At 41.5% G+C, this 23291-nt stretch overlaps 1 protein-coding gene across 10 annotated transcripts in view; it reads right to left on the reverse strand.

Moving 5' to 3' along the window:
• Positions 1-11920: 11920 nt before the first annotated feature.
• rapgef6 (Rap guanine nucleotide exchange factor (GEF) 6) overlaps positions 11921-23291 on the reverse strand; it is a 103518-nt gene continuing 92147 nt past the window's right edge. For 9 of the 10 annotated variants that reach the window (XM_044042993.1, XM_044042989.1, XM_044042990.1 and 6 more), the window contains 8 exons: positions 22257-22477; positions 21918-22091; positions 21648-21794; positions 20687-20806; positions 18774-19056; positions 16725-17272; positions 15631-15987; positions 11921-14895 (listed from right to left, as the gene is read on the reverse strand). In XM_044042993.1, coding sequence (XP_043898928.1) covers positions 14873-14895; positions 15631-15987; positions 16725-17272; positions 18774-19056; positions 20687-20806; positions 21648-21794; positions 21918-22091; positions 22257-22477 — 1873 coding nt within the window. In that variant the 3' untranslated portion in view covers positions 11921-14872. The remainder of the gene's footprint in view (positions 14896-15630; positions 15988-16724; positions 17273-18773; positions 19057-20686; positions 20807-21647; positions 21795-21917; positions 22092-22256; positions 22478-23291) is intronic. The other variant, XM_044042991.1, reaches the window with a different exon arrangement.

Raw genomic sequence — 23291 nt, forward strand, 5'->3', positions numbered from 1 at the left:
TTAATATTTTGTTTAGATGAAGAGAAATCTCAATTTTGTATTATTAAATTGTTACATTTTATAAAAGTGGGGGAAAAACAACAACATACTAGCGAAGAGAGAAAATGAAGCGGCGATTATAGATCGTTATCAGCCACAGAAACGTCGACCTCTCGTAACTTGAAAGACTGAGAAAGTTGAGAAGCTGCCGAGTTTTCTCTGTTCCGGGGAAGAGCTCTGACGCTTCAATTAACCCTGGAGATATTTATGAACTGATATGTGAAGAGAAAACGTTCTTTCATTCATTTTAAATATTCAAAGCGTTTGGATTAACCTCCATGTGATAATAACCATTATGGAAACAGCTGTAATATTATACACACACACACACACTTATAGGAGCTAAGTGTGGGGAAGGTTTTTCTTTAATTGAGACATGAGAGATGGATATGACGTTGGAAAACTCATTTTCAATGATTGCAGTTTTGTGCAGGCATTATCATTAGCACATTAGAACTTTTTAACAGGAATGTATAATAGGTCATGTTAATCCAACGTAACATTCCCAAAGAAAACTTTTTTTCTTAGTTAAGTTGGAAAAGCACAACACAGAGAGATGGTGGCATGGCTGATGTTTGCCACACATTATTAGATGCTGATGAAATAGAAAATACAAGTAATAATCTATATAACAAGGTTGGGTCTATTCTGTAAGTATGGAGGAGAGACCAAATTAGGAAAACGTCCAATTCTATGGAATTAGATTTGTGTCAATATTTTCAAACAACACTTTTTAAGAAGAAAAATATTGTATTTTATTGTTTGAAAATACACTTGTTCCTTTTTGTTTGTGGGCGGGCCTTAGGAAGCTGCCTGCTGATTGGCCATCGGAACTCGTTCCCAAAGTTTTCCTCGTTGAATTTTAAATATCTAACTTTTGTCAGATTAAACGTTGGATACTTGCAACTATTTTGTGGGATGTCGATGGGGAACGAGCGACTCCAAGCCCGTCTTGATTCATGTTTGAAAATATCGACACAAATCTAATTGTAAATATCTGTGTGTTCAATTTATAACAAGACTATCGGCTCCCTGCAACACAAACCTGACAATGCTGCAACCTTTCAGAGTCAAGGTCATGGATTCATTTCCTTTTTCCACAGCCCCATGAACACTCTGGTATTTGCTCCACGGGCCACGTCTTCAAAGGCTGCAGAGATTTCTTCATCTATACAAAAGGTGTATAATCAGCACACGTCAACTGGAGATTTCTTTCAGTCTGGATCACTGGTTCAACCTTCCGCTGGCGCACTTTGGTCCAAAACCATTAAATCTGCAGCCGCACCAAATTATGAAGTGCTTGCAAATGTCACACACAAACAAAGTATTGATCGGCTGCAAATGTCACGTAGGACCTTGCGTCGGTGGACAAGTGCAGAGAACACAGCTGCGCTCCTATCACAGCAGAGGCGTCAATTCACCAACGACTAAAACACTTGAAGACGACTGTTGGTAAACATTAGCACTCGTAACCCTTTAGAAACGGATTAATTTGATGCACAGTGAAGTAAAGTGGAAGCGGTGGAATCTCAGCCCTGTTCTCGTCTGGCGGTTCCAGAGAAATGAGGCCGTATGATCTCGCTTTGATCCTGCAATTTATAAATGTCAGAGCAGATCAATGAGCACGAGAAAAAGAAAGAAAAAAAACACTTTGATCAAAAATTATTACATTACTGAGGGTGAGCAAAGGAGACTTGAACCAAACAAGGATTAGAGATGTGAAGGTTACAAAAGAGGTGGTGCCCTTGAGCAAAAATCAGTCCCATACTGCTCATCGGTCAATACATACAATAATATAAACAGATAGTTGCAAATGAAGCCATCACTGCAAGACACATTCAATTTAAAGACTGAATCGAGTCCAGTCACCCAGTTTTCTGAAGCACTTCCGAGTTTGTTCCCTGCATTCACTTCTCCATCTAGCACCGAGTTACCGTAGCAGCACAGACTGACAATGCAGGTCCCCAACAGGATCCTGGGTAATTTAGCAGGTAATGAGCATTCCGACTCTCCCGACTGCGAGACAAGACTTCTCATATCTTGGCAGTGCAGGGGAGAACATACATATACACACACATATATATATATATATATATATATATATATATATATATATATATATATATATATATATATATATATATATATATATATATATATACATACATATACACTGTGCGCCTACACAAACACACAGTTTCCAGAATCCTACACCTGCTCCTTCATCCACTCACTGGATGATGACTCACTTAACTCTGAATCTGACTAGGTTTGTGTTTTAATGAGGAGTTTTCTTGTCATCTTTACATTTAAATACATGTTTCATCTGTTTGCACGTGCAACTATTATTGCTCTTAAGGTCAATAATAGACATTTATCTCTTTCTAAAGCAGGAAAAAGGACTTGGTTTTTACTAAAAACCTTTCAATTCAAGTGGCTGGGTAAGTTGTGACAGAGTTTTATTTTGTACACCTGTGCTTTTTCGACTGCGTCGCGGGGAATATGTCACATTTCTTTTTCACACAGAAAAACAAACCCTTTCTACTGTGAAGATAAAAAGTTTATCAAAAGGAACTGAAGGGATGAATTGATGAACACGTTAATTTGTCTTTTAGTTTCCACACTAATCGCTGAAGGAAAACGATCAGAAAAAAGTTGAATTTATGCCTTCAAAGAGCACAGTGTGTTAGAAATGACATCTACATTTCTTTTAATAACTGTTTACACCATCCTTTATACCGACTACAGTACACTGCAGAGGTGTAAATGAGCTCACACCTGTTCCAAAAATATTTCCTCCGCAACGTGAACACACAAGGAGAGAGAAAGAGAAAGAGTTGAGAAGGAAACAGAGACATCTAGAGAAGCGGCGATTCGGATCGCCAAGTCCATCAATCACACGTGGAGAATGAGAGACGTCAGATAGCACAGAATTATACGTGCCCTTGGGTAAATCAACAGCCTTTGTCCCTCAGAAAATGACTGTTGCATTGAAATGACTCCAAATGGCTGAATTGTTTCTGGACTAAGTGTGTGTGTGTGTGTGTGTGCATGTGGTAGAGAGACAGACTCGCCACAGGCAGTCTCCATCCGATTAAACAGAGCAGCACAAGGTGATCATTCACCTCCAATTGCCCTTCTATGGTTTCACATAAGACACACACACACACACACACACACACTTGTATTTCTATCCATATTAAGACTTGCATCGACTTCCATTCATTCCCCAACTCTGACACGCAAACCTTAACCATGATCTCAATTAAAACATCTGGCCTGAACACAACCAGCTCCTCAGAAATTCAGAAAATAATGAGGTTCTGCCTCATTAGGACCAGGTTTTTTGGTCTCCATTAGGACAACTGGTCCTGACAAGGTCAAGAACACACACACTAGTACAGGAGGAGGGGGTACACATGTCTGATGCCAGTTACAGTTTGAAAAAAGTGTTTGAGTCACCCATTCAACAATTTTAGACTGTAGCGTTGCAAAACTGCTGTGAAGTGGCGGTCCGTGGGCCACATGCGGCCCACAGCCAACTTCAGTGGGGCCCAGCCTGTGGTTCCACCAGAAACATTGAGAAAAAACTAGAAGAAACAAAAGGGGGGAGCGTGCGTCATCAGGGTCAAAATGATTATAGCTCGTAAAGTGATGTTTCATAATCACTGAACTTTGTATCAAAACGAGACGTTATAATAATCAATCTGTCAATTATTTTCTCAATTTCATGCACAAAATGCAGACAATTCTGCAATAAAATGTCAGTAAATGTTTCTCAAACCCTCACATGTCAAACTATTGTATCCTTGGCGTTATCGGCCTATTTTGAAAATGCATTTATTTAGAGCTGCAGTCTTGTTTTTGTCCACAATTAATGATTTCTTTGTTAATATGGAGCAAAGAAACCAGAAAATATTCACATTTAAGAAGCTGAAACGATCAGAAATCTTCACGTCTGTATCCACGTCTGTATGTTTAGACGCCATTTTTAAAAACGTTTAAAAGCTTTCTGAATCAAATTGAGGCGCTTGTGTCTTCTCATCAAAGATGATGGTTACAGAATGAAAACAGGTAGTATGAAGATGAAATGAAGGGACCAGCTGATGAGGGGGGGAAGTGGAAAGGCGGAGCTGTCCATCAGCAACGCAACCTGGACTCAGATACTGCGTCGTGACGTACAATTGATTGTTGTAGAAAACAGACATGAGAGACGGAAACAAACGCATACATGAATAAAAAAAAACAACTACACGCGCCCGACTTTCTCATAAACACACAGACACACAGGGAAAGTGTAAGCAGCACACTAAAGACGTCACAGTCCGTCCACTAACGGGACTCGACACTTTGTTCCCTCTTCTGCGGCAGGAGAGGAGCGCAGAGAGGCACCGAGAATCTCAACAACCCAGGCCGAAAACATAATTCAATTCTAGTGGGGGGGGTGTTTGAGTCAAATTAAGTTAGATACACACACACACACACAGAGTGAATCTTGAGGTGGTCCAGTTGAAAGCAGAGCGGAGCGGCTGTGAAAGCTAATGATAAAACTACGGTTGAGGATCACAGCATTAGCTGTGTGGCCATGCGTGTGAGTGTTTTCTCCTAAATGATATAAAAGCTGGTCTGAAACACACACACACACACACACACACACACACACACACACACACACACACACACACACACAGAGGCTTGTAAAGTTGAAATAGCTGCCTGCAGGCAACCAAGTCATCGTGCATCAATCAAAAAAAGTCACTTCATAACATTTACTCAGCCGAGATTGAGACGGAGCTCAAGTATCAAAACAACCCGATTTCACATCTTTAAAAAGGAATCTTCTATCATGTCACATTTAAATGTCAGACAAAAGAACCGTATTGCTTTTCTTTCTTTTTTTTACAGAGAATGACCCATCATAGATTCCACATTAATGTGCTATTACAGCACTCTGTTAAGCTGTAATGAAAAGCAGCAGCAGCAGCATATGAAAGAAGAGCGCTGACAAGAGAGAGAGACACAGCGGGAGAGAAATAGACTAGGTGTGCTAAAGATAATTTAAGTATACGGGGGATAGAAAAAGAACGTATTAAAACCTGAAATGTTTCTTATGTGGATTAGTTTTTGACTGAAGTGATCAAAACATCACTGGAAGCCAAAGAAGACACGTCTGTCCTCTGCTTTTCCCACTAATAAGAAGAGTATCATGTGCAAAAGGATGTTAACACAGTAGACCACGGGAGTCAAACATAGAGCTTGCGGGCCAGAACCAGCCCACCAGAGGGTCCACTTTGGACCGCAGGATGAATTTGTGAAAATGTCTTATAATAATAATAATAATAATAATAATGTGAAATACTATATTTTTATGTTTTGTGCATTCATAGATCCACTGTGATCTGTAAGAAGTTGTACTACACATGTGTAAATGGTAAACTTGCATGATATGTTTTGTAAAAAGATACTGCATTCTATTTAAAACAAAAAAAAAGTTGTTTCTACGAGTATAGCCCCTGAATTATAATGAGTTTGACACTAATAATGATCAACAGGCCTAAAATAAGACATTCCCTTTTCCAAAAACTGTTTTGAGGGAGCGGTGAGCGTCAGACGCCCTTGAATATAAAGCAGCAGCATAAACCATGCACAGGCTAAAAATGAAAAGGCCTTCTCATCGAGTAGCTGGGACCCTATGTACGACTAAACTAAAATCAAATATACGATAAAAGAACAGAAGAAACAGCATACGTAACATAATAAACAAGACCTGGCATTAGATCGCTGTTAAAAACAAGACATTTGAGATCTTTAGAGTGCAAAAAGTGTAAAAATAAAGTATCTGACTAAAGTGGCGTCTTCATATCGAGACGCACAAAAATAATGTTTCAAATACTGCAACACAGAGTTTCTAAAATAAACAAGTAAGGCTTCTAATAGGAGACACAGAGTAGACGCACGCTACAGCCTGAGTTTTCTTTTTCTTAAATTAACGCGACGACGCAGCAGCAAACACCAACAAAGTATGTGCAGCATTCAAAGAAAAGCGAATTATGTTACATACAGTGTTGCACTCACCGAATATTGCAGCCTGTTAGACCATGTGGGGTACACGAGGACGCCTTCAAGAGGCGGGGCTTAAGGGGTCAGTGGTTCACGGTAGGTCACGCCTAATTTGTAAAAACAAAAAATATGCATGCATTATTCAAGTCTGCATTAAACTGTACGACGTACACTTCAAGTAAAGACTTAGTTGAAGCTTAATATTCCTGAAAGACTTTTTAAATTCTACACAATCACGTGCTCGGACGCCGGCTCTCTGCATACTGAGGTATAAATGAGTATCTTAAAACATTCTTCTTCTTCTTCTTCTTCTCCCAGTGAGAACACCAGTGTCATTTGTTTTAAAGTTGAGGTACGCGTTGACGTCCCGGCTCAACAATCAGTTTGCTGACTTCAAAAGAAACAGAGCAACTCTCTCTTAACAAATCAGCCCAGCGTGCACAGAGCATTCCAGCAGCAGCAGCAGCAGCAGCAGCAGCAGCAGCAGCAGCAGAGAAAAATGCTGGATCTGGCATAATATTTCCCAAAAGCCAGGGAATAATATGTGAAGAAGCTGAACTGTTGTTGCACATTTAACATCTACTGTATAACATATACATTTAATCTGGATTATTTTGTTTGTCTTCTGTTTGTTATGAGGTTTAATAAACTAAAAAAAAGAAATTTATTTTGTAGTGTGTTTGTTTGTTTTTGTTTATGTGTCAGAATTTACATGGTTAATCTCACTGGGATTTTCCTGGTTAAATAATAACAATAATAACAATAATAATAATAATAATACTATATAAATAAATATTTATATGTATGCATGTATGTATATATATATATATATATATACATATATACATATGTATATATATATACATATATAAATACAGAAAGCATTTTTTTTCTTCAGATTTTATAATAATAACAATAATAATAAGAAGAAGAAAAAGAAGAACTATAAATTGCTTGAAAGCAGACTGACCATTAATTGCTCTCCTCTCAGCGTTTCTCAATCCTGGTTCCGGGCACCCGCCACAGCCCTGCATGTTTTAGAAGTGTCCATTTGCTCCAACACACCTTGATTAATGATGACGAGCAGGTGTGAGCAAATCAAAGGGGGCGGAACAAACACCACAGCCACGCCCACATAGTGAGGTGGAACAGGTGACACTAATTCAATCTCCACTCAAGCTCCTTGTAAATCTGTGCACATAATAATAACAATAATACATGTAACTCTGGATTATAGGCCGTCAATCCCATGCATCCGAGTTTAAAAAAGACTTGGATCAAACTCCTTCACTCTGTTGTGATCTCTGCTGCACTTTAATTTACTTTGCTACATTATGATCCGCTCGGAGAGGCTTTCATTCCTTCCTTTCTTCCTTTTTCCATCTTTCTGCTGTAGTTCAAAGGAGCCCCATCATCACCTCTCTCTCTCTCATCCATTTCTTTCACAGTTTCCCTCAGTAGGGGTTTTTAGGTTTCCCCCAGTGACACTCGGCAGTATCTCATCGTTCTTTCTTCATCTCTCTCTCTCCTCCTCACACCCTGACTTACTTTATAAACTCTGTCCCAACTCCTCTCTCTCTCTCTCTCTCTCTCCCTCCCTCTCTCTCATGTGTGAAACAGATGAGTGAACGCGCGTTTTTCATTTGTGTTTGATCCGACTTTGCTCTTTGACAGCTAAACGATAACTTTGTGTCCTGTCACCAGGTGTCACTGTGAAACAGGAGCTGAGAAGTGTAGTTTCTCACTCACTCACCCATTCATCCATTCATTCACCTGCGTCTTCTCCATCTGCCGCCTCTCTGCTTCTATGAAAGCATTAAATCACCAATCACACAGAGCGATAGATAGATAGATAGATAGATAGATAGATAGATAGATAGATAGATAGATAGATAGATAGATAGATAGATAGATAGATAGATAGATAGATGATAGATGGATGGATGGATAGATGCCCTTCAGTCGTCTCCTTCTGACAGTTAATTTAATGATGATGATGAGGCTCTTGTGTGAAGCTGTAATAGTTTCTTTCCCTGTCGTGTAGGACAGATTATAATCCCTGATTATCTCTCGTTCTCTGTGCACCTTAATGGAATGACCAGTCTCTAAATGGAAATGATTTTTTTCTCACTAATAACATTTCCCTGCACACAGCGACTGCATGCAGAGATTGAACCTTTTCTCCCACACTAATGCTGCACTGCCCCCTCATGGCCGTCAGAGGAACAATAAGAGAGCAAAATGTTGTGTTCTTAAATGTTTATTTTTTAAGACAAAAAGTGCAAATATGATGGAGAAATAGCTCTTATATTAAATGTAAGTGAAAAATCTGAAACATAAACAATAGTGACTTAAACCAAACGTATTGATTTTGCAACGTTGGAGAAAGACCTACTTGTGTAACTGAATTATTGATGTTTTCTATAAAAAACAATCCCTCTTTGTCTGTCGTATGTTGAATTGAGGGAATAAAATACAACACTTTTAAGTTACAGTTCAAGTATGAAACTGCTGTAATGTCTTTGTAATCATGACCCTGTAGTATTTCAAATGTCCAGGAAAGTGAAATAAACAGATTATAATGTAACATCAGTGAGATTTTAGGGTAAACAAGAGTAAAGCCGGAGTTTGAAGGAAGACTTTTATGCATTTAAACATTCAGTAACATTGTGTTGGTCTTGTCGGGTCATTGTTGAGGACAGTGAGACGCAAGGACACCAAACCTCGACCGCGACCTCTTGACAAGCTGCAGGAAGCCTTGAGGACAAAGTGACAAATTGTTCAGAGCGACCCCGGAGAAAGTGTCTCCACCTCAAAACATGTGACTCCACGGAACCTCAGGGGCGGCCCAAGCCTTCACGTGGGGGGGGGGCAAAAATGCAAAAATGTACCCTTATACTGACTTTGATCTTAGAACGCTCTTGTGTTGATTTTCACCTCGTATTCAAAATGGCACAAAACTAAGAGGAGGATTTGGTGTCAGCTGACTGAAAAGTGATGAAATAAATCAGTAAAACAAAAGACATGACATTTATTGTAACCATGACAATAAAGTTTATTATGCAAAAAAAACCTGTAATAAATAATTATATTATCATTAAATATTAAGGTGAAAAAAATGTAAAACAGAACCTCATTAATTCACACGTAAGTAAAATAAATAAATACTTAAATACTTGATAAAGTGACGGAACTGTATTAAAATGGTTTAACCCTTGGTAAATTGCTGTGGGAATAATACACAACTAAACAACGTGTTTCTTTCGTGTACTTATTTTTAGCAGTGATATAAAGTAGCAATAATTGTTCAGAAGTCACAAAATAGACGTCTTTTCTTTTATTTGTATTCATAAAAAAGAGCCAAGTGAACTTTGAACTGTGACGTCTTTCCAAATTTCACAAATTCAATCCGATTTTTAATTTTTTTGAGTACTTTTTGCTCAGGTGTTTATATAGTTGTTGAAAATCGTCAGAATGCCTAGAGGTTGTGCTGAACAGAATAACAGAATATGTTAAGAACTTTTTGTATAATTGCTTAACTAACTATTTAAAAAGTGCAAAAGATTCACTGTTATCATCATGCGCAAACAATAAAATAAAAAAATAAGATAATTAAATGTTTTAGGGGGCCTCCTGGTGGTCACAGGGCCCCAAGCAGGCGCTAAGTTCTTCAAATGATCCAGATCGACCTGGAAGTAAATAAATAAAGCACATTTTTTTATTTAAATGCAGATTAACACAATTTTTCTTTGCCTTTGATTATCTGTTGAATGGTGATTTCAAATAGTCAATTTCTTATTCACACAATGCAAAATTGTCTGTATTTGAAAATGAGTTTTTAGGCAGTCATTTGAGAATTTATTAGGCCGTTGCCCCCGCCCACGATATCTAGCACAAAAATAGTAAGTTGGCGCTTTACTAACAGTAGAGTACGTACTTCCAAGTAATGTTTGGATACAGAATCTGTGTGAAATCAATTCAGAGAGAAGCTGGAAAAGAGAAAACCAACTGTGAACAAGTGTCTCCAAACGCTGAAACACTGAAGAGTCATTTAGGGCAGAACGCGTGGGCGCGACGTAGCAGCAACAACGCGGCTTTAAAACAAAGCCCTGAATTCAGTCTGAGGTTTTTTTTTTTTTATTAACAAAGCTGTTTTACGACAGACTGAGGCCCACCGTCAGAGCTGGGGCTCTGTGCACCCAATGAAAGCCGCAGTCGGACGTGTTATTGCTGACTTTTATCCACAGCTTCCTACCTTGAGCTCGTCAGACGGACACAATGGTTTCATATGTGACTGATTGACCCGAGGCCATTCCTCCGCCTCTCTCTCGATCATTGCCTCGTGTTTTATTGCGTTCCACGTTTCTATGCAGTGTAAGAAGTTGAGTGTCATTTTCTCTGCCTATGCTGCACTTTTCAAGTTGAATATTTGATTTCATACAATCACGCACGCGAAAGAATGAGTCTGGGAGGGAAAAGGTGTGAGCTCAAGGGCAGCGCTGACTGAGGCTGTGCAGGTGACGACGGAACACTTCCCCCCCCAAACTGTTTTGCCTCACAAATTTTCATTTAGACAGGAATATGCTAAAAGCATAAAACCCCCCGTGTGTGTTCACTCAACCCTCAGGTGGTGACGTTCTCTGTTTTCCCACCTCCAGCTCTCGGCTGCTGCCGAAGTCACAACTTCAAAGTCAAAACAGAGGAGAGGTGTAACGCACACACACATCTTTCACCCCCTTGTGAAGTATAATTGAAGCTGTGTGTGTGTAATTTCGCCGACTCCTTTGCCCACTCGGAGCTGAACTTTCACTTCTCTCTCCTCTCTCTGAACGAGCTGGTTTTAACACGAGCGACCCACACACTCACACACCAGGTTGACATCACTCAAGTTTAACTCAGATTATCAATGTTCCGGCGAGACGACCAGTGATGGAGTCTCTGGAGACACTGATGAGTCAAGTTAAAGGTTGACAGCCGACTAACGAGGAGAATTAAGACGAAGACGAACACGAAGATGTTAACAGCTGGACGTCCTCTGTCATTCTGCCAGTCCAACCTAGAGTTAAGGTCGACGGTATGACTCCCTAGCTTAGGAGGAGAGAGGTCTCCGGCTTCCTCCCACAGTCCAAAAAAATGCAATATGGGGATTGGGTAAATTAGACACTCTAAATTGACCGTAGGTAGGTGTGGGAGTCGCCCTAGGTCAGCTGAGATTGGCACAGCAGGCGGACAAATGTGGATGGATGGATGGTCCTGCCTCGCCTCGCCTCGACTCTTCATGGGTTTGGTTGGTTTTCCATTACTATAGTGCGTCCTCAACATGGGCGGGGTCATCACAGCGCGGCTGCCTGAAACACACCACACACACCAACTAGTCACTTGTAAAATAAGTTGTTTTCAGTGAAACTGAATCATTAGAATCAGTTCATTAAAAAGATTATTTCAGTGAAACTGAATCATTAGAATCAGTTCATTAAAAAGATTATTTCAGTGTAACTGAATCATTAGAATCAGTTCATTAAAAAGATTATTTCAGTGTAACTGAATCATTAGAATCAGGAGCGGGGGTTTTCAAGACTTCTAAGTCTTTTTAATCGCTCATGACTCTTCCAGTGACGACACTCTCTAAACCAATCAGTGGCCGGCAGTCTGATGACGTCACGTACCGGCTCAGAACCTCGCCATAGCAGGTACTAAAAAAAAAACCCACCAGGTACCAGGTACTATCACTAATGGAAAAGCAAAATAACCGTGCCGGGTTGTGCCGGGCGAGTCGCTCGTGTGTGTGTGTGTGTGAGACACAAATAACGACAGAAATCTCCTCCGTTTGTCATTTTATTCATTGTCCAAATTCATATCAGTAGACTTGGAGAAATAAAAGGTATCATTTTTCCTTTGTCGACATTCTCTTCTCAACAAAAATATAACAACTATTTACAATCACTGTTAAAAAAGACATAAAAGCGTACAGGCAAAAATCATGTTGTCTTTCTAAAAGACATAAGTTACAACCGCTATGAGAAAGTGAGACGAAAAAGCAAACTTTTTTTTTTTTAAGCCACAGACCAAGTTAATACCTCTTTGTACAGATTGTGCAGCAAAACACACTCACCACATTTTTATTTTTGAGTTTTCTTTTTTTTTGAAGCTTATTGTTGTGCATTTCTGCTATAATGCCAAAAGATGTCGAAAAAATAAACACATTCACATCTCTCTTATTGCATTCCGGGCGACGCAGCAAGACGCGGGGCGGGGCGGGGGCGGGGCTAAATTACAGACAAAAACACTGACGGTGTCGTGTTCACAGTGTCAGGAGCTGCTCACTGCTAAGACTCTGGGAGAAGAGAGGTTCACCGCTGAATGGAACTTAGCCCTGAAGTATAAAAAACAAAAACATGTAACATTTAGGGTTAGTGAAGAAGCCTAGATGAAGTAGCACATGCCGTTAACTCTTTGAGATCTAATGATTTAGAACATTAATACTGGTTTGTGGTTCACAGCATGTGTGAGTATTGTTGTAAGTTGTGCAAATTAAAAAAAGAAAAAGAAAAAGAAAGAAGAAAGTGTCAGTTTCTAAACGCCTACTCGTGATATTACTCTGTCAAAGTGGAAGTGTGGGTCACAAAGGGAAGCGGATGATCCATGAAATTCGAGTGAAATCCATCGTGTGAGGACAGCGAAGGAGGAAAAGTTGAAAGTTTAAAGTCCTGCTGAGGAGCGAGGGAAACAGAGCTCATGTGGAGTTCATTTTCAAACACACAGAAATGTAAATCCCGCTCAGAATGAACTCGACTCGTGCCGCCTTTCGACTCCTGAGTCTTTTTCTTTGTGTGCAAGACCGAATTTAAACCTATTCTTCTTCTTCTACTACTTTTTAAAATGCTATGTTGATCCCCTCCTCGCAAATGTAGTTCCATAACACACACACACACACACACACACACACACACATTATTAATTCATATCCCAAAAAACACAGCAGCACTTTCACTTATAGACAGATCAGAAATGGCACCAACAACAGAGTGTGAGAGAAAAACAAAAACAACTTAAAAACAGACTCCGGCCCCAAAAAAAAAACAAAAAAAACAGAAACGGGGCGATCACAGCCTTGGATTATTTGATATATATAACAAAAATATTCAAAAATATTATCATAGAGGACTCTCTTCTCTCATCTATACATGATCAGCTGACATTAATTTATGGCAGAGAAACAAAAATATATATATATATATATATATGTATATGCCAAGTATATATTAGCAATAATTATTTCAAGTCTTCTCGTGGCAAAAACAAACAGGAAGGAAAAGCGTGTGAGAGACACAGAGGAGAACGTCGAATTCCAGTTACATCCCTGCTGCAAATAAACAAATTTACTTAAAAAACAAAGTATTTTCAAGCGCAAGCAAATCTCTCTCACACACACACACACGTGCGTCCTTTAAATATTTGACGAATTGCGCGACAGGAACGTGAGCCGGGCGCGCTGCAACGTAATATTCTGCTGCATTATATAAACAAATGTACAATTTAATAGACAACTCGTCGAAAAAAAAACCCACTGTAAACAAAGAGTGTAAGCGTCGGTGTAAACACGGTGGACGTGAGTGGGGACGCATGCGCGACACGATGTGAATGTAATTCATCGACTCTACGGGAAGCAGCGAGGAAGCGTTTTGTTCTTCTGCTCATTAAAAAGGCGTTACAATAAAGTTTTTTTTTTATATATATATAAAACAGCCAGGAGGCAGCATGCCGCTAAAGTACCTCGCATCACACACCGAACGAGCAATAAAGACACTTGCCTGAGAGTTTCTGTTTGTCTTCTTTCTTTTTTACCCCCCCCCTCCTCTCCTATAAAGCTCAACAAAGTTTAATAAGTGCTTAAAACAAACAGACATGTACGTTCTCTGCTAAATTCAGGGGGAAAATAATGCGAGGGGGCCTTTGTGTGGCCCCTGGGGGACGCCTCCTGACCTCAAAGTGTTTGTATTTTTAACATGAAGTTGGTTTGAAAGCAGTTCATTTGTGCATCAGTGCCAGGCTTCGATAAGAGACTCCTATAAATGCACAAATGTTTAATATTCGTCTACATTCACCTCGTTTTGAGTCGACAGCGAAACCACGCGCAACAAAGCAGCAAAACAAACAACAAAAACAAAAAGCGAGCAAACGTCGACTCACGTTCTATCCCTTTGCTCCTCCTCCTCAATATTCCTCAGGTAAAGCTTTGCAAAGCTCAGTAATTAAAAGAATACGAGTAAAACCATAGCGAGAAATCACTGTACAAAGTTAAAAGTGTGTTAAACACAGGAGAAGAGAAAGAGAGAGAGCTTTGAGCACAAAGTGGAGGTACGTGGTGGTCTGGTTTATCCAACTTCTTCTCATGAGGCATCCTTGTTGTCGCTCATTTCCTTCTTTTATTCGTCCATCTACCGCGACGCGAGTCCGTCACGCTGCCTTTCAAGAGTTTCCTACAAAAAAAGTCTCGAAAATCTTTCTTCTTCTTCTTTGTTGTGTGAAATGTTTCGTTAAAAAGAGACGATGGTGTGTGTGAGTGTGTGTGTGTGTGTGAGGAGAGAGAGTTCCCGTGTAGGACGCCACTGGATTGGGTCCACGGCGGCGTCACCGCAGGGCTCGGAGTATGTGCTCTAACGCGTGGTGACGACAGGCCGCCGTCTGTCTTTTTTCAGTCCAAAGCCTGGTCAACGCGACCTGATTCATGAGTGACGAGATGTGTGGGGAGAGAGCGACGGCACCGTCGTCTTTACACCGCTGATACCTGTTCATCTGGAAAAGAGAAGAGAAGATCGTTCAATATGTTTATTATGAATGAACTGATGCTGCGTCGTGATGCTGCTGACACACAATCTGGTCATTATAACAGACTATAGTCTCAGTTTAGGGTTAACTTGAAACTATAGTCTGTAATAATGTTTCTAAAACCATCTTTTGTTGAAATCTTCACGTCTCGATAGCTATGGAATTAGAATAGTTTGGCACGATCAAAATACACAAATAGCAAATAAAATATGGATTTAATCATATTATTAATATAATATTGTATTTTAGGAAGCTGCCTGCTGATTGGGATACTTTTGAAGCGATATTAAATTATTTCCGTTGTATATTATGGTTTGCTGCCCAAGGGCAACCTCGAAGTAGAGAATATATTTATTTGCCACCAGGGGGCGACACTATCCCAACAAAGATGACTAGGTTCAGGTCTTCATCAATGGAAAATGATGTCAATTTTGAGGGAAAAAGGCGATAAAGCACGACATATATGAGTGGTCCAACACAAGAGTCAATTGTGCCACTGTAAACTTCCATTGCAACCTTTTCCAAACTCCTACTACACCTGATTTTTAGTTTTAAAAGCTAATTATGGACTTCAGATTTAAGTTAATAGTTAAAAAAGGGGACAACTGTTAAAAATAAGTGTAAAGCTGAGTATATACAAGTTGTTATTAGTGAATAAACCAATAAAATATAACATTTTCTATACTGCAGGGTCAGACGTACCATCCTCACTGTCAGCCAGCTCCTTTGGTGGGAGGCAGATACTGGCCGGTCTGGAGTAGCTCTGCGTAGAACCCGCTGTCCGCACCTCTTGATGGGGCAGGTGATGGTTCCCCGCCAGCCTCCGCGCTTCCGCCAGAGTGCCGGCCGCTCCGGGACTCTGCAGAAGTTTGCTCCTCTGCAAGGCCACGCTGTAGTCTGGAGGTTTAAGGTGCGGAGGTCTGGGCAGAGGACTTCCTGGACCACCTACTACACCGTCCGTGAGGTCCAGATCCCCCAGAGCCAGACCCTGGTAGCCTGGAGGAGTGGGAGGGGGAGCTCGGTAACGCTCATCCTTGGCGGGGGAGGTGATACAATACACTGGATGGAGGTGTAGATGAAAAGAAAGGAGGGGCGGAGCAAAGAAGTGACGGGGAAGTGATGGGGAAGGGAGGAGGTGTGTGGGTAGATACAGTGAAGGGGGAGGTGAGGAATGAATAAAGAAAGAGGGAAATAATGGAGAAATTAAATAAATGTGATGTTTCGCGAACAAATTATTCAACTTAACGTGCAAAACAAAAACAGAAAAGGACACCAACCAATGAAATGAATGGCAGCAGATACAGGCAGAGCCAGAGCTACAACTAACGAGTACAGTCACTACTAAAGAATTATTTACCAAAATAATCCATTATTTGTTTGGTATATTAGCGCAAAATGTCCAAAACTTATGTTGTTAAAAAAACAGCTGGAAACTGAGAATCTTTGACTTGAACAATTCGTCCATGATTGGCATTTTTGTCAATTAATTTCCTGTTGCTCAAATACTCGTGGACATAACACTGTCAGAACTCTTAATACCTATAATTAGAAGATCTAATGCTAAAAGATGTCATTGAGCAGCGTTTAACTGCTGTTATAACAAAATCAAGCAGCAGGAAGTGGCTCATACTCAGGAATGATTTGGTATTTGTCAGTCGTCAGCCATTTTGTGCTTAGCAAAGCTTTGAATTCTATTCCACCTACTTCCTAAACAACCACAGGCCCCTGCCCCACCCCCCCCCAGCAGGTGTTCAAACACCGTCACACAGAATCAAACTCGCAGCCTGACCCCTCACCTATCAGGCCCTTCTCTGTGCTTGAGGTCACGGTTTTGTAGGCAGGGTCTGTGCTTTGGCCTCCGTCCTCGTTGGTCGGCGAGGAGGGGCGCTCTGAGGTGTTCCGCCGCTTTACCGTGCCGTAATTCCCCTCATACGTGTCCGACAGCGAGCTGGACGAGGCCCAGCTCTGCCGCGACTGATTGGACAAGTCCGAGCTGGAGTCTCTGGAGTTCTGCTTGGCGGCGGCGTCACTCGCCCACGCCGTGTGACCCGCGGACGCGACCTCCGCTATCGGCCCGGCGAGATGCGTGTGCTTGAAGCCGCCCAGGTGCGTGTGCGGCAGGGAGAGCGGGTGTCCGTGGATGCCGTGGTCCCAGGGCCGGCAGGAGGAGACGGGGAGGCTCTGGAAGGAGTCGTGGGAGTTGGAGGAGCAGGACGTCCAGCTGCCGCGGCCACTGTCGGCCACCGAGTCCAGGGAGGTGTGGTCCGGCGTCAGCTCCTCTGTCGAGATGGAGGAGGTGAAGGTGGAGCCCCGGGTCACGTATCCTCGCGCCGATGAAGAAGAACTGGAGCAGATTAAGAAAGAGGGTTAAATAAAGCCTGGCATTATGGAATTTTAAGTGCTTTTTCCCCCAAAGCATATATGTATATATATATAAACATATGTATATATATATATATATATATATATATATATATATATATATATATATATATATATAGATATATATATATTTATATAGATAGATATAGATATATATCTCAATGTCCTTGTTTCCAAAACAAACAACAACAAAACTTCCTTTTCATAAACCTGCAGTTTGATTTTTACCGCACAAATAAACCACTCAATGAAACAAAGTCACATTTGATAAAGCAGGGGTTGTTGTATATAATATAATATAATATAATATCAGAAGAGAAGCAGACTGATTATTTAGTCCGGCGGTGTTTTATTGTTTCCTTCTTTATGGGACACGATGGTCTGATGGTCGTGGAGTAACAATAAACAAACAGCAGACAATAAAAGACACTGGGACACTGTTTACTCGACGCCTGCACGGAAACCGATACGCTGTTAACAAAGAACAGGAGGAGAGGGGAGCGCAGTAAATGTGGGAAAGCTCATAAAAAACCTGGTTTGCTTAATGGCTTCCTGTTCTCTGAGGTTTTAATGAGGGAAAGGACATAATTGGAATCTTAAGCTTAAGGTAGCAGACCTAAAGTGCTGGTTAATACACACACACACAGTGTGCGTGTGTGACCCTGTGTGGTGTCTTTTTTGATATGGTTGGCTAACTGGGAAGGTTTCTGAAGATTTGAGGGAAAAAAAGACATGGACTATTTTAGAGTTAAAGTCCAGAATATCTTGTGTTTTCCAACTGGTGATGAAAGAAACTGCACCAAGTATCTGGAGTTGAAGGTGTTTAGAAAGATGCACACATGTGTTCACCTTAAAACAACCTTAACTGCGAGGAAAAACGTTGATGTGAACGCAGAACTCTGTCAAAGCTTCTCAGTTTTAATTATTCCAGTTAATAATTCCCCAGAAATTGTTTTAATCAAGATTCTTCCAGTAGTTTTTTAAGTTGTGCTGCTCAAAGACAGACACACAAACACACAAAAGCTGCCAGAAAGACACAAAATGAAATCAATAATAATAAAACAATTTTTTATTTTTTTATCTTTATGCAAGAATGTAGTGTATATTATGGAAGAGGATTAGGGCCACATGGGAAAAAATATTTGAGTTCTGACTTTAAACTCAGAATTCCTGACTTTAAACTCAGAATTTCTGACTTTATTCTCAGAATTTCTGACTTTATTCTCAGAATTTCAGACTTTATTCTGAGAATTTCAGACTTTATTCTCAGAATTTCTGACTTTAAACTCAGAATTCTGACTTTATTCTCAGAATTCTGAGTTTAAGAGGACAAATTAGTGTTCTTCAATATTGTCCATTTTTAAAAAGGTAGCTAATTTCAATAATCGAGCTTTTCATTGAAATTACACAAGATTTCCCACTGTTCACTTCCTCATGTGTGTGAATAGTTAAAATGAACTCACCTTGTGCTGGGCTGGCTGTTATCAGCGTTTAACACGGCATGTGTTGTTGTTGTTGTTGTTGCCGTGCTCTCAACAACTGGAGCGGCCGCTGTGTTTGCAGAGGCAGCGCTAACGTTAGCAGTCGTGGAACAGACTCTGCTGCTGCTGCTGCTGCTGTTACACCGCTCTTCGGGGCCGGGAGCCGCCACCGAGTCGACGGAACAGATACTGGAGCGGGAAGAGATCTCGCTGTGACTGGAGTCTGACAGGTTGTCTGCTTTGCCGGGTGGGAGGAGAGCGTAACCTGCACAGAGGAGAGGGAGACGTCTCTATTAAAACGAGGTCAAATATGAATCGTATCAGTGAAGAAAAAGCAAACTAAAACTAAAAGAATAGTGATGATTTGACCCTTTCACCTGAAATGTTAATGTAATATCTGTGTCTCTTTTTTTGGGAAAATGTGGAGACAATGTAAAACTTCACATAAAAGAACTACTGTAGATTCAACAATACTCTCACTGTCAGTCTGTCTCAGTGTCATATGTAGTATTTTCTACAGACACGGACGTGAACGTGCAGTTTAAAAAAGAGTTAAACACGGGATTATAACTCATCATCATCATCATCATCATATCTTGTCGTAACCAGTGTTAAAGCTGGTAATCTTCAGCCTTGACATCTCCGGGGGCCAAGGGATTATCCTTTTACCACCCCTATATAGATATTGCAGTAAGCACGTTGTGTAGCAATTGGTCTCCTGCAAGGAATTAACAGGGGGCACCGCCACGTGAAGGTTTGCTACTTGCCCCAACAGGAATAACTGTGAAGGACACTTAACTGTTGGACTCAACGTTTAAACTTTATGTAACAAACAATATGTTGAACTGCATCACCTGCAACTCCAGGGGAAACTGAATGAACATGGCAATAAATAAATAAATAAATAAATGAATACAGGGCAGTGAATGAAATCAAATAAACGGTGAACATGCCATGTTACAAAAATATGAATTTTGAGATTTGATCTCAAAGGACGCATCATAAGGAAAACAAATAGGATGTAAAGGGAGTACGAAATCAGTGGCAACACAATACAAAAAACAACAGAATGATACAAACATGGAAATGCTGCGGAAACCTGGAATAAGTTTGTTCTCGCTGCCTCAACTTTTTCAAACTCTGCTATGAAATGAACGGAATTTTTCTCTCATGTAACACTTTAGAAAAGAAATGCATCACTTTAACGTGCTCTTTCTCATAATGAATTCTCAATAACAGATTCATTATCAACACTTCTGAGTCTTCTGAAATACAACTCGCTGGCCCTGAATCACAGTGATTAGCCTCTCAATCATGTTTCTTCTTGGACGGTCTGTCCCTGCAGAGCCAGAGGAAAGGGTTGGGGCTGAGCGACCTCCTGGCTCTCTTCTCTGCTTGTCTTAGTCTCTCATCCTGAGGTGAGGAAGGCACTACCTCACCCTCACCCTCACCCTGATGTGGTCTGACCCACACTGGCCTCTCCCTGGACTCACTCCTTTCCCTCTTTTTCCTGAAAGGTGACATCTTACTGATCCTGATGGGCGACTCTGGGAGATTTGGTCTGAATAACAACTTGGGTCGTGAATGAGGTGTCAAACTTGAGGGTTCCGACTCTAGTGGACTAAGCTGGGACTCAGTGTTGAGCATCTGATGGACCTCATGTGTCCCTGTCCATTTCTGCGTGGGATTTCCTGCTCTTGCCCTCCGCAGCATGAGTCCTCTCCCTCTCCGTTGCTCTGGAGGAAACAGGGGCCTCTGCAGCACCTCTGCCTCCTCCTGCGTTATCTGCTCTTTCTCTTTTTCCACTTCAGTTCCTTTCTTCTCTCTCTCCCTGCTTCTCTCTTGGCTGTGCTGCCTGGTCATGAGGAGGAATCTCCTGCGGAGGTGGGCCCCACCTATGCCATAGCTGCGCAAGCTGGCGGTTCCGGCCTTTGTGCTGGCGTCGCTGGTCAGCGAGGACGAAGACCCCGACAAGTTCATGTGGCTGGAGTTGTGGGACTTGGCCACGCCTCCCACTGAAAGGCAGGGAGGAAAGGGAGAGAGGGAGAGAGAGGTGAAAGTTACGGCACTGTTTTTATGATTAGTGTACATGAGGGAACACAGTGACAGTTCAGGTGATATCAATAACAGAAAACGTGAGAAATGCACCGCAGAGAAATTCTACACAATCCCCAAAGTCGTCCTCCGCACAACTCTCTGTATTATAAAGTATAGCGGTGTCTAGATCTCGTCTAGGTGATATTCTGTTCATTTTATGCAAAGAAAGACAGAGGCAACAGCAACACCGCGCTAGTAAAGTGAGCTGACTGCAAACAGTTTGAAATATGACTGAAAACAGACGAGAAGTTACAGTTAAGTGAATTCCACTGCTCAGGTGAGCCCCCTCCTGTCCCTTTGCTGCCACTGCGCACACACAGACACGCTCCCGCCCACTTAAATGCTCTCCTAAAGGCTCATGTTACCCCTCGACTGCTCCAGTCATCCAAGGATTGTCGTCCTGCGATGCCAACCCCCCGCACAAGACAATCCAGACGCTGGTGGAACGAGCACTACCAGAACAGAACAGGGGGCGTGTCCCCGTCTCTCTTCAAGAGGCTCTTAAAGACCCATCTTCTGTCCTAGCACTTACCCCTACCTCCTTTTGCACTTGGATCCACCTCTGCACTCCCATCCTCTATCTTCACTGTTCTCTCCATGACTCCTTCTAATTCGCTTTGGATAAAAGCGTCTGCTAAATGTTAAACACTCCCACAAGTCAGGTCTGTCCAATCAGAGGCAGAATAATAACATAATCAACAACAAAAACCATGAACAAGTCATACACTGCAGCTTTAACATCCCTTTGTATTTGCAAACCTTTGCGCGGCGAACCCTGAGGTGAGACTGTGGGGCTGGAGTGAAGGGAGGAGATGGTGGAGACGGTGTCATCAGACGGTCTCTTGCTGCTCCACTCCTCTGACGAGCTCACGGGAGGTTTCTTTATCACCTGAGGGGAATTTGAGTCTGAAGAAGCAATAAAGGAAAAAAAGAAAGAACAAGGTGACAAAAGGTTACAGAGCCAGAAAGAAAAAGTACATTTATCACTGATTTCTATACGAAATAATAATAATGCAGACATGGACTCACTGGGTGTGCCTATGTCCTTGGCCGTGCTCTTCTTCCTCAGTGGGTTCAGCGGGACCTGGACCTGAAGGACTTGTGAAACCCTGTTTTGTGCTTTCCCCGAGGGCAAAGCCGACCGCAGAGACACGGGAGACATGTCTGACTTGGTCGACCGTCTCTCGCTCAAATTCTTGGACACTGCAGCCGGGGACAAAAAAATAAAGGTGCTCTTTTTATGCCATTATATGATTTAAGAATTTATCATTAAAGCACCTACAGTGAAACCCCGTTCCTACATGCACATAAACAATACATAACTAAGACATTTTAGCTGCTACTCCGGTGACAGTGTGTGTTACTCACAGGTGCTGTAGGCCGGCTCACACTGCAGCGACATAATCTGATGTTTCTCCTCGTCCGACTCCACCGTCAGGTTGGACAGGTACTGCTTCACCTTCCGCGCCATCTGTGCGTCCTCGTACAGCTTCTTGGCGTTGAGGAGCGAGCTGCGGCGCACGCGCTTCTTGTGGGCCCCGCCCTGCACGTCCAGCATGTTGGAGTTGGTGCTGCCCTGACTCAGAGACCTGGTGAGGTTTAAGTAAAGAGAGAGAGAGAGGGAGAGAGAGAGAGAGTAGGGAAGGAAGGGCAAAAGGGGAAGGAATGAGGACAGGACACAAAGGGGAACAATGTCGAAGATGAAAGGCAGACGAAGGTAAACGATGAAGGAAAGACAAAAACAGAACAAATGCACGTGGAATTAAGACAGGAAACAAACAGGTGGGGGTGAGAGGGAGGGGAGAGAATGGTTAATAAATCAGTATGACCGTCCATAACGCAGGCAAAGCAACGCATCTGATATAAAGTCTGTAAATGTTTCTTTGAGTCTGTGCGTGGAATATAAAATAAGGACCATGCAACTGGGAGAAGGAGGCAGTTCTCGTGGACGTGCCATGCTATCACAGAACAGCAGAGCATTCTGCCACATGAAGGCAAAAAGGGGGGGGTTAGGAAAACAAGATGCACAAGATGCTGATATGTGGGACAGTTACTGAACAAATGGAAATCTGTCAACATGTCTAATGGTTTGTTTCACGTTGCCTTTACTTGGCATGGGTTTAAAATACAATGTTTTTAGCTGAGGGTTATTTGTTACCATGGAAATGGCACCTTTTTTCTTTTTTTTTTGCAGTTTTCAGTTTTTTTGTTTTGATTTAGAACATCAGGTTCAAAGAGGTCTCAGTGGCAAAGGCTGTCTATGCTTATGTTAACATAAAAAATGATCAAGGAGAGGAAAAAAAACGCATATATATATATATATATATATATACATATATATACATATATATACATATATATACATACATGTCAATGAATGGTTAAATGACAGTACATTTTAAT

This window comes from Solea senegalensis, linkage group LG13 (genome assembly GCF_019176455.1).
Source record: "Solea senegalensis isolate Sse05_10M linkage group LG13, IFAPA_SoseM_1, whole genome shotgun sequence".
NCBI classification, from domain to species: Eukaryota; Metazoa; Chordata; class Actinopteri; order Pleuronectiformes; family Soleidae; genus Solea; species Solea senegalensis.